Genomic DNA, 12481 nt, shown 5'->3' on the forward strand with positions numbered 1-12481 from the left:
CCTAGGTGACGTATTGCGATACAGGGCCGTGATTTTGGCTATAAAAGGGTCCCCTAGACCCCAACTCCAAGCTTTTTAAGAGAATCATATATGGCGTGCCAGGAGACTCTATGGAATGCTTTCTCAGCATCCAACGAGAGTATCTAATTACAAATTTTTAACTGCATCTAGCCCAGGAAATACTTTGTGCCTAGTAGCAGTGTCTGCTAGTCAGCGGATTATCCCGGCTGTTAAGCAAGCTACACCACCTGTAGTTTGGACACTTCATTTTTTCAAAGGAAATGCTTCGGGACCACGGGATACTCAGTGAAGAGCATCAGGAGGCACCCCAAGGCATAGGGGCTCGGACTGGCAGTAGGATGCCTTGCGGTGGACAGCCGAGCTCGATCCTTATAAAAGCTTTTTAACTGCAGCAGCTTTAGTGGACGCTACTGGAGCTGGAATTACGCGGCTGCTGGCATGAGACTTGCCCTCCAATAGATCCTTGTAAATGGATTTAAAGTGTATTTATTCAAATTAGAGAGACAATTTAAATTAAAAAGCTTAGAGCTGCCTCCACCACAGGGGGGCTTGCTCGACCCACCAGCAGACAGGCACCAATATTGGGAGAGGGGGGCTGGCCGTCAGGGTTCACCGCGGCTCTGGCACAAACCCGGCGACACGGAGGTGGCACGGGCAGGAGCGGACTGAACGTGTCGGCTTCTCACTTTTTGGATTTTAGAAGGGCATGACATGCCTATATCTGTGTCTCCCCCTCCTTTTACTCCTCCACCTCTTTTCTTTTCGCATGACTATATGTACTTGTCACTTTTCCATGTGTTAGTTGTGTCTTCTGAGCAGTTTGTCAGCTTTTGGACACCTTTGAAGGTGTTTTCTATGTGTTTCTATGTGTTTTTGTTTGCCTGCCATTGGTTTTAACGGTGTTCGAAGGTGTTCGACGAACAGTTCGACGAACAGTTCGGCGAACACACGGGTGTTCGACGAACCGAACCGAACTCGAACACTACGGGAGTGGCTCAACACTAATCTTTAGTGTAGCTTCTGTGCCTGCTGCTGCTGCAGATGTTAACACTAATTTTTGGAAATGAGAACACTCCTGATTTGGTCTCCATCTGCTGGGTTGGCTGTAGTGGAAGTGGTGTCAGTCCTGATTATACTATTTGTACTCTAGAGAAATTGATGCCACTTTGGTGTCAGCCCCTAATTCAGGGAAATGTGAAGACTCATGGTTGAGTGTCCATCTGCTGGGTTGGCTGTAGTGAAAGAGGTGTCGGTTAGTGATGAGCGAGTTTGCTCGCTCCTGCTTTGTACTTGCCCAAGCATCTCACTGCTCAAGATGCTTGGCGAGTATTTCTGGGATGCTCGGGCTGGATCCCGAGTCCCCACCTCGTATGTTTGGTGCTGTTTAAACGAATAAATATGCAGGGATAGCCTGCCACTCACTGTAATAACGCAGCCATGTTGGTTGTGGCATTACAGTGATTGGCTGGCCGCATAGCATCATCGGGTCTATATCAGACCCAGTGACCCTATGCTCGTCACAGTCTACCCTTCAGGCAGGCAGAGTAGGTAGGGCTGCTGCTGAGCTAGGGAGAGAATTGGCAGTTTATTTGTCAGGTATTAGCTATTCCACAGCTATATATACACATCTGAACTAACAGTCCTTCTAAGGGCTAATCCAGCTGCATATATCATTAATCTTGGTGATAGCAGGAGTTAGGGAGGCAGAGTTTGTGGAGAGTGTATGAGCAGAATAGGGTCCCTTGCATGTTCGATCTGCTCTGCTGCTGTTACAGATATCCATAGCCCTAGATATCAGGGTTAATTTTTTTGTTGCTCTTAATCCTGATTATTTGCTTAAAAAGCAATACAGTACACCATGTTACTGCTCCATTTGTTTGTTAGCAGAATACAGCCAGATTTTTTTTATTTCATTCGCATTGCTGTATTGTGGAAGTACAGAAACTTGTCCATCATCAGACGTGATCCAATATTACTGCGGTAATAACTGTGACATTTTTTGGAGCGTGCCAAATATTATACTCCAGTTAAAGTCTGCCAGTTAAGTGTTGTTCAACCTATTCACACTTGGTCGCTGATCAATACCATATCTCTAATGCTACTGCCTAAAACCGTGTCCATCAGATGGAATCAGATATTACTGCGCTAATGATCCAGAATTTTTTGGGAGCGTTTCAGATATTACACTCGATTTAAAGTCTGCCAGTTGTGTGTTGTTCAAAACTATTCACACTTGGTCGCTGACCAATATCACACTAATAGGCCACTGTCTAAAACCGTGGTCATCAGACAGGATCAGATATTACTGCGCTAATAATCCAGATTTTTGGGGGAGTGTACCAGATATTACACTCCATTTAAAGTCTGCCAGTTGTTTGTTGTTCAAACCTATTCACACTTGGTCGCTGACCAATATCATACTAGCAGCCACTGCATAAAACAATGTTCATCAGACGTGATCCGATATTGCTGAGGTAATAATCGTGACATTTTGTGGAGCATGCCAGATATTACACTCTATTTAAAGTCTGTCAATTGTATGTTTTTCTAGCTATTCACACTTGGTCACTGACCAATTGCATATCTGTGAGCAATGTTGTCAGAGTATTACGCCATTTTTACGGACATACAAAAACAAAGCTAAAATGGATTTTCCTGGAAGAAATGTTAAGAAACATTCTTTGCAAGGTCATGACTTATATATAAGGCCAAATAATAAAAAAAAAAGGTATGGACTGTGGAAGAGATTTATGCAACCAGAATGAACACTCATCTCGAGCTGATGATGCCACCAATCAGCACCTGTCCCTATTGTAAATGCATCTAACAGTGGTATCAATAGGGAATAGAATAGATTTGTATTTTTTTTTCTGTAGCACCAGCAGCCTGCAGTATAAGGCAATAATACCTGGCTGGATCAGTGTAATACGCTATACATACTGCTATAGCTCACCCGTAAACAAATTTCAGATAAGACAGGTAATATTCTAGAGTAAAAAAAATGCAGCCATATAGTGTCCGGGAACCTTCACACAGACTTTTCTTAGCCAGGGCTGCTTCTTGGTGAGAGTTGTATTTCACCACAGCCATATTTTTTAGGTCGGTGAAAGGACTGGCAAAGAGGGAAACTGTATCTATTCCGGCTGTCATTTCTCCCAGGAAGTCTTCTAGTACAGCTTGTTCCATAAGCAATGGCAGCCCATCCAACATCAGCTCACACTGATTGGTGCTTCGACACACAAAGATCTTTACTAGTGTTGAGCGAGTATGAATCATTAACCCTTTTGGCGAGCATGCTCGGGTGCTCACCGAGTATTTTGGCGTGCTTGCCATTTTTTTCACTGTCGCCGCGGCTGCAAGTGTCAATCCCTGCATGTGTCACAGCTGTCTAATAGACGTGACACTTGCAGCCGCAGCGACAGTGACAGAAATGCCGAGCATGCCAAAATACTTGGCGAGCACCTGAGAGTGCTCGCCGAAAGGGTAAGCGAATCATACTCGCTCAGCACTAATCTTTACGCCTTGAATTTCATGACTGAAGAGTTGGGCAATGGCCTGATCTGCAATGCATTTTGAGAAATAACATGCATAAGCAAAGCCACGGTTTAATCCACTGAAGGTCATCACTACGCGAAACTCATACAGCTTTCCCACAGACTGAAAGAGGGGTATCAACGCATCTTCATATATCTCCTAAGGAATATTGCCAATAAAAATTTCAGAACCATGTGGAGGAGCTTCTCCAACCCAACCTGGAGGGGGGCCACCATATTTCCTTTGTCCATTCTCTTGCACCAGTGATACATTAGAGCTCCTCATCCACTCAATGAGTCTAGCTTTATTTTTCCTGTTCACACAGTTGAGCCATATCTGAGGCTCGCAGGCTGCACTGGCTGCTCCATGGCTCCTCTCCTGCAATGTCGGGTCTCTTTGGATAAAGCCATGCTACCAATCTGATAGTCTGCAGAGAGTCTGATCTTTGATTCTCCTTATAAAGTCTCTTTCAATTCTCTGTCTCTAATCTACTGCTACAGAGGCATATGTTCCTTAAATAGTTCAATTGTCCTTTGAAGCACACATCCACAGTGTCACGCCAGGTGTGAGTGCCACACAGAGAGTCACGCCAGGTATGAGTGCAACACAGAGGGGAAAGGGAGCCCAGACACTAGGGAAAGGGGGAAGAGGTGACCTCCTAATCTGGACTAGCGTCACCCTGTCTTCCCCTAACGTCCCTATACAGCCTCCGCAGCTGTCGCCAATCATGTGCCTCGCCCTACTATCCCTGGCTTAAGGCTATAGCTGGGGGTGGAAGGAGATGAGCACTAGTCAACCTCCGCTAGCACTGTAAAGACAAAATCGTAAGACAACACAGGGGAACAACAACTCAGCTTTAGAAGAAACTCCAACAGGTCACAAGGCCTCAAGATTCCAGAGAGGACGTAATGCTGCTTCAGCCAAGTTCCAAGTAGAAATGAGTGTGACCGGCGACGCCCACCTAGACACACCAGGTATATATACAGCCAGACTAAAGGGAGGTAGTCGCTGGGTCCTAAACACAGCCTACTATCTAGGCAGCTGTCTGCATTGCCAAACGTGGAGATCTCCTGCAAACCACTGCAGGGCGACTGTCTATCACCTCTGACACACCCATGACACACAGGTCAAGGATTAGGGAGGGTTATTCAGGAGGATGAGGAGAACATGGACAGTTGTCCTCTTGGTGGGACACTTGTTTAAAGTGGGGACCACACACCAAGAGAAATAGTGGAGGTTGGGGACCGAGTATCGAGGGGCAGCCGCCGCCATGAGGTTGCGGGAAGCTTCTGCCTCCAAGAGCCTAAAAAGTAAACTTTCTAATGCAAGCAGTTGAGAAATGTGGCAGTTTAGTATTGAGGCCTGTGGGTGGCGGCGTATTTGCGCTTGCATTCCAAGGACTCGGGTAGGGAAAACTGAACACTGCGCTGGGACAAGGATGTGGACAAGGTTGCTGACTGTGATGGTTGCAAGTGTGCAACGACAGGTGCAGGGTGGGAGGCTTCTTTGCTTGCACCATGGGCGGATGCTTGGCATGCTCGTACAACGGGAAGAGGCAGTGGTGCCACCTGTAGACACTGTTTCTGGACCCTGACGTTTGGCTAAACTAGTCGGGTGCTTTGCTTTCATGTGCCTGAGCATGCTGGCGGTGGTCAGGCTGGTAGTTTTGATGCCCCTGCTGATGCTGGCATGGCAGATGTTGCAAATGGCCTTTTTGGGGCTAACTGGACAGTCTTTAAGAAAGAGCCAGACTCGGGAAGACCTAGCAGTTGGACTGGCTACTTCCTTGGTATTGGTGTTTTGGGAAACACTTGCCCGCCTTTTGTCTGTGGCCACCCCACTGTTTCTTCCTGCCTGTTGTGGTGCTACGCCTCTCTCTGCGCTGCTTTCCTCGCTATGCATGTCACCTTACCAGATAGGGTCAGTGACTTCATCATCCACTGCCTTGTCTTACACTTCCGCACCCTGGTCCTCCTCCTGATTTTCTGTTCATTGTCTCTCATCATCATCCACCTTTTGCGATAGTAATTGCACTTTCTCACTGTCACCTTCGTGTGACCATGGCTGCTGAAATATTTGGGCATCGCTACATGCGATCTCCTGTTGCCCAGGTTGAAGCAGACCGAGCGAGAGGCCAGAAACTATAAATGGAAAGATGAACAAAACAGTTCTTTGGAGTGTCCAAGTATGGGATCAGTTGTCTCCAGGCACTCGGCATGGTGGAAGGAAGGAGGATCAGGGTGAGGAATATACCGACTCCAAGTAAAAAAAAATCTCCCGGATCCGCACATCCCTCAAACAAAATATCTGAAAATACAATTGTGCATGCCCTCATCATCTCCCACCTCGATTTCTGTAACCTCCTGCCCTGTGGCCTCCCTTCTAACACTCACACCCCTTTTATCTATCTTATACTTTGCTACCCAACTAATCCACCTGTCCCCCTGCTATTCCCTGGCCTCTTCTCTCCGTCAATCCCTTCACTGGCTCCCCATTGCCCAGAGACTCCAGTTCAAAACCCCCTAACCTTGGCATGCAAAGCCATCCACAACCTGTCTCCTCCATACATTTGTGACCTAGTCTCCCGGCACTTACCTGCACGCAACCTTCGATCCTCACAAGATCTCCTTCTTTACTCCCCTCTTACCTCCTCTTCCCACAATCACATGCAAGATTTCTCAAATCAGGCTCTCGCCTACCATGGAAACCGTCAAAAGGAACCCGAAGACCTACCTCTTCCGACAAGCCTACAACCTGCAGTAACCACCGCTCCAGCATACCGCTGCATGACCAGCTCTACCCTCACCTACTGTATCCTCATCGATCCCTTGTAGACTGCGTCCTCGTGGGCAGAATCCTCTCTCTTCCTGTACCAGTCGCCGTCACGTTTTTGTTCAAAATTATTGTAATTGTTTTTGCTATGTATACCTCTTTTTCACATGTATAGCGCCATTAAATAATTGGCACTATAATAATATTTTAGTCCAGACTCATGGTTACTGAGATTGGACAGTGTGGGAAACGGGGTGGTGGTTGCAAACTGACTGGAAGCGTTATCTATTTATCTGCTATCCAACCAACAACCTTTTCACACTGGTCTGGCTTCAACTGTGGTATTCCGCAAACCCCTAGAAAACAGGAAGCTAGGTCGACATAATGTGGGTGCTTGTTGTGGTCTCTCAGCAGGCACAGTTTCATCTTGCCCATGGCCTCGGCCTCTGCTTGCACCATCATCATTGTTTTCACTTCCCCGTCCCTTGCCACACGCCGTGCCCATTTTAAATGGAGTTTAATATTTGTCACATTGCCAAAAATGTCCATATTATTACTGCAGTAATATAGGATCACATCTGATGACCATGGTTTTAGGCAGTGACGTGGGATGCAGAGATGCTTTCAGGGGTCTTCCCCATGCTGTTTCCATATCATTTCAGCACTGTATGGATGTGTCTGATCATGTTTCACCCAGTACATGGCCAGATAAGGTAGTAAAATGTTAAAATTACATTTACCGGTGAATGTATTTTTCACAGTTGAAAGCAATGCAAAAGTGCAAAAATGCATCAAAAACGCTACGTGTGAACATAGGCCAAGGTGTGGAGGAGCATTTTTGTTTTTGGTTATTTATTTTGCCTTATATACAAGTCATTACCCTGGAAAGAATGTTCCTTAACAATTTTTCCAGGAAAATCCTTTTTGGCTTTGTTTTTGTATGTTTTATTGTGAGTCCGTAAAAGTGGTGTAATACTTTGACAACAGTATTCACAGCAGTGACCTGGGAGTCAGAGATGTTTTCAGGGGTCTTTCCCATACTGTTCCCATATCATTTTAGCACTGTTCCCATCGATTTGGCCAATTTTTAGACATCCGGGAGGACCCCCGGAAAAATGCTCGAGTTTCCCATTGACTTACCTTGGGCTCGTTGCTCGTGTCTAGAAATCGAGCATTACTATTTCCTCTACCCGAGCAACGAGCACCCGAGCATTTTAGTGCTCACTCATCACTAGTGTCGGTCCTAATTACTATTTCTACTCTAGTGAAATTGATGCCACTTCGGTCGTGTATGCCACTAATTTTTGGAATTGTGAACCCACCTGGTTGGGTCTACATCTGCTAGAAATAGGCTAATATTGCAGAATAGGCAATCGTAATCCGAACCGAACTTTGAAATATTCGCTCATCTCTGCTCTTCAATTACCCATTTGTAATGCTTTGCTGAGGATTATTTATGAACTAATGCTTTAATTTGTTGGTTGGTTTGTTTGTTTCATACAGGAGCATGCTGTCCTTTATGTGCTGGAGTTTTAAGGATCTTGTATGATAAAGAAAAGTTAGACAGATTTGCTGAGGTATAGTATTTTCCCTAGAAATCGAATATATGTATAGATACATATTTTATAATAATTCCTAGGTTTTTCATATTTTGACATAAACAGGGCCATATTTACTGTTTGTTCTTCCCTAGGCACTAACTCATCAGCGAACCCCATCAGTTTCGAGCATGACATCACCATGGCTGCATTTTTATACAGACCCAGCTAGAAAAGGAATGGAGTGGCAATAATGCATGTGGACTGCTGCTCCATTCTAAGAAAGATAATAGTGTCCCATTCTGACAAGTGCTGGGGTTCCAGCGATTGGACTACCACCAATCCAAAAATTGTCACTTATTCTAAGAATAGATGATAACGTGTTCCAATGGGACAAATTGAGATAATTTTAGAGCAAGTATTTTGAGGGTGAGTTCAAATCCAACAGCCACATCACAAGAGAAAAAAATACAAACAAATGAAAGGGCTTTTCTCACTTGTTATCTTCAAGAAAGCTTTGCTCCTCTCCCTCCCGACTACCTGTCTGCTGGGGGGGCAGTGTGCTCCAAAAGTTGCAGCATAAGAGGAGCGCAGAGACACTAAAGGTAGCTGGATAGTGCTCTCTGGTTATGTGGTCAGCTTTAGTCAGTGCTTACAGATTTAGTCACTGACCATGTGAGTTTCTGTTAGGGCTGTGTCAAAACTGCAGGGGGCAATGAAATGCGTGTCAAGGCAGGGATCTGAGGTTACAGTCTCTTTTTGATGTCATAATGGTAAAGGTATATATCATTTTTCAATGTACTGTTTTTGGGAAACATACCACCTTGTTGTGTATTGTGTACATTTTGTCGCATTATTTGAATATATATTGATCCTTATTTTTTTGTTCAGATATATGCTATTATTAGGATTACTTACCTTAATTTTGATAAATCATATCCTGAGGCTGATCCAGAGTAGCCAGGGCCCCAGGCAGTTTAGAAGGCATGGGACCCCCTCAGGTACCTAATGTATCACGTAACATGTCACATGATTACCTTTGATAGATCATGTGATAGGTCATGTAAGTAACACACAGGTGCTCTGGTGCACATCTGTAGATGGAAAAAGACAAAGATAGTAGCGCGCATAGCAGCGGGGGTGGGAGATTAATTTTCCCAAGGGGCCACATGAGAGACTATGACTGTTGTGGAGGCTGCACTAATAGGCTGAAATTAATTCTGCTCAATTTTAACCCCTTTCCGACGTGTGCCGTAATAGTACGACACACGTCTGATCCCCTCAGAGCCAGAGCTCGCACCTTTCTGGGCATATGACAGCTGATCTATACAGCTGACATGTTCCCCTAACAGTCGCGGGTGGAATCACGAGTTACCCGCGGCTGTTAACTAGTTAATTGCTGCTGTCAATCTCTGACAGCGGAATTTACCTCGCGCAAACCGGATGCGCGACACTGGCTCAGCCCATCGGCGACCCTGTCACATGATTGGGGGTCGCTGATAGCTTGGCATGATGACCCAGGGTCTGCAGGAGATCCCTGCGGTTGTCATTGCTAGATTGCTATGAGCGCTGCCCAGCGGTCAGCGCTCATAGCAAGTGAGCATTTCTGATCTGATCATCGCCTGTGTGTGGCAGAGGCGATCGGATAAGTGCAGCTTCTAGTCTCCTATAAAGACTATTGAAACATGCAAAAAGTTAAAAAAAAATAGTTTTTAAAAATATAAAAAATTATATAAAGTTTAAATCACCCCCCTTTTGCCCCATTCAAAATAAAAATAAAAAAAAAATCAAATATACACATTTGGTATCACCGCATTCAGAATCACCCGATCTAGCAATATAAAAAATAATTAATCCAATCGGTAAATGGCGTAACGAAAAAAAAAAGCAAAACGCCTCAATTACATTTTTTGGTCGCTGATACATTGCAATAAAATGCAATAACGGGAGATCAAAACATCGGATCTCCACCAAAATTGTATCAATGAAAACATCAGCTCGGCGCAAAAAAAATAAGCCCTCACCCGGCCCCAGATCCTGAAAAATGGAGACACTACTGGTCTCGGAATATGGCGCAACAAACTTTGGATTTTTTTTTCGCCACTTAAATAAAAAAGAACCTATACATGTTTGGTATCTACGAACTCATAATGACCTGAAGAATCATAGTAGCAAGTCAGTTTTAGCATTCAGTGAACATGGTAAAAAAAAAAAAAAAACTACTGTGGACTTTTTTTGCAATTTCACCACACTTGGAATTTTTTTCCTGTTTTCCAGTACACAATATGGTAAAACCAATGACGTCGTTCAAAAGTAAAACTTGTCTCGCAAAAAATAAGCCTTCTCATGGCCATATTGACTGAAAAATAAAAAAGTTATGGCTCTGAGAAGAAGGGGAGCAAAAAATGGAATGAATGAATGAAAATGGAAAATAAGCTCGGTCATGAAGGGTTAATATTAACATATGAATTATAATTTTTTCTTTATATTAATTGTATGACTTAATATTAAGAAGAATTAAGTATGCTGACATCTGCCTACATACAGTATGAGCCCCCACATAGCCCACTCAATCAACAACCAAATCGATCAACCTATGGGACCCTTATACATGTAACCATAACAAAAAAAAATCCTTAAAAAATTCTCTTTGTTTAGTTAGATTAAAAACTCATATACCTCACAGTCACGTTTCTATGGACATGGACTACCTATATATATACAGTGTCGAAAATAAGTATTTGATACACTGCCGATTTTGAAAGTTTTTCACTTACAAAGAATGGAGAGGTCTATAATTTTTATCGTAGATTCACTTCAACTGTGAGACAGAATCTAAAAATAAAAACTAGAAAATCACATTGTATGATTTTTACATAATTAATTTGCATTTTATTGCATGAAATATTTGATACAATAGAAAAACAGAACTTAATATTTGATACAGAAACCTTTGTATGCAATTACGGAGGTCAGACGTTTCTTGTAGTTGTTTAGTTTTTGACCAAGTTTGCGCACACTGCAGCAGGCATTTTGGCTCCATACAGATCTTTTCCAGATCTTTTAGGGGCTGTCGCTGGGCAACATTGAGTTTTAGCTCTCTCCAAAGATTTTCTATTGGATTCAGGTCTGGAGACTGGCTAGGCCTCTCCAGGACCTTGAAATACTTCTTATGGAGCCACTCGTTAGTTGCCCTGGCTGTGTGTTTCAGGTCATTGTCATGCTGGAAGACTCGGCCGTGAGCCATCTTCAGTGTTCTTACTGGTGGAAGAAGGTTGTTGGCCAAAATCTCGCGACACATGACCCCATCCATCTTCCCTTCAATACGGTGCAATCGTCCTGTCCCCTTTGCTGAAAAGCACCCCCAAAGTATGATGTTTCCCCCACCATGCTTCACGGTTGGGACGGTATTCTTAGGGTTGTACTCCTCTTTCTTCTTCCTCCAAACATGGTGAGTGGAGTTGATAACGAAAAATTCTATTTTTGTCTTATTTGACCACATGACCTTCTCTCCCATTCCTCCTCTGGATCATCTAGGTCATTGGTGGGCTTCAAACGGGCCTAGATATGTGTTGGCGTGAGCAGGGGGACCTTGCATGCCCTGTAGAATGTAGGATTTTAATTAATAACTGTAATGTTTGAGACTGTGGTCCTTGCTCTCTTCTGGTTATTGACCAGGTCCTCCCGTGTAGTTCTGGGCTGATTCCTGACCTTTCTCAGAATTCTTACTGGGGCATCCCGGTACCCCTTTCTACTGCTGCAGAGTGAGACAGTTGTAGTGTGGTAGATTTGTTCCATTGTGTGTGCTGAATTAGGGGATATAATACTTTGCATTGTAAATTGTACTTTCCTACCATCTACTGGCCAATGTGTGTATATGAAAGTGAAGTGATTTATTCTCCTCACAACAAGCGGCCATAGCAACGTCTGGGAGGAGTCTCCCAGCTCAGGGCACACACTCTGTCTGAACACTGGTACAAATTTGTTGTTGGAGGTTCAAGCTGCCTAAAGAAGATATAGGAGAGACACTATTTTTCGCTCAGAGAAGAGTTTTCAATGCCAGTCCACCCTGAGGGGACATTTTTCCTCACATAATCTCCTTCATATAAATAGCGAAGCCTCTTTCAGTCAGGAGAGAGAATGCTGTACATAAAGTCTCCTGCACGCTGGTCATCCTGTTTTGCTTCTAGCCAGGACCAGATCCACATGGCTGCCACGCCACTGACTTTGTGTAAATCTACCCCCTCCGAGAGGGAACGGTGGGCTAAAAACTGTGAGTCCATCCACACTTTAGTGTGTTTCCACAGAGAGCCAATCTGTGAAGGTCCCTCCATCAGTGTAATATTTCTTGGACTGCGCATAGCATTTCCTCTACTAGCAAGTGAAGAGAACTCTGCTCCAGCCGCCCAGAGAGGCCATAACCTCACTTGTCTCATGAGGAGAGAACAATTACCTTCATATGCACAATATACTGTGAACTTTGCCTGTAATAGAGACTGTACCCCGTTACCGCCTTCAGTAAAATTGTTAAGTTTACAAGTTCACCTGCATGTCTGGCTGCTTGAGATTGCACAAACATCACGGGTACTCCAAAACCTGCACCCAGACCACCGCTA

At 44.2% G+C, this 12481-nt stretch overlaps 1 protein-coding gene across 2 annotated transcripts in view; it reads left to right on the top strand.

The window, feature by feature from the left end:
- RECK (reversion inducing cysteine rich protein with kazal motifs) overlaps positions 1-12481 on the top strand; it is a 677252-nt gene that overhangs the window by 603525 nt on the left and 61246 nt on the right. For both annotated transcript variants that reach the window (XM_073678381.1, XM_073678382.1), the window contains one exon: positions 7831-7904. In XM_073678381.1, coding sequence (XP_073534482.1) covers positions 7831-7904 — 74 coding nt within the window. The remainder of the gene's footprint in view (positions 1-7830; positions 7905-12481) is intronic.

Source organism: Phyllobates terribilis, unplaced genomic scaffold (assembly GCF_046119375.1).
Source record: "Phyllobates terribilis strain yellow unplaced genomic scaffold, ASM4611937v1 Scaffold_4__5_contigs__length_816908805, whole genome shotgun sequence".
Lineage (NCBI taxonomy): Eukaryota > Metazoa > Chordata > Amphibia > Anura > Dendrobatidae > Phyllobates > Phyllobates terribilis.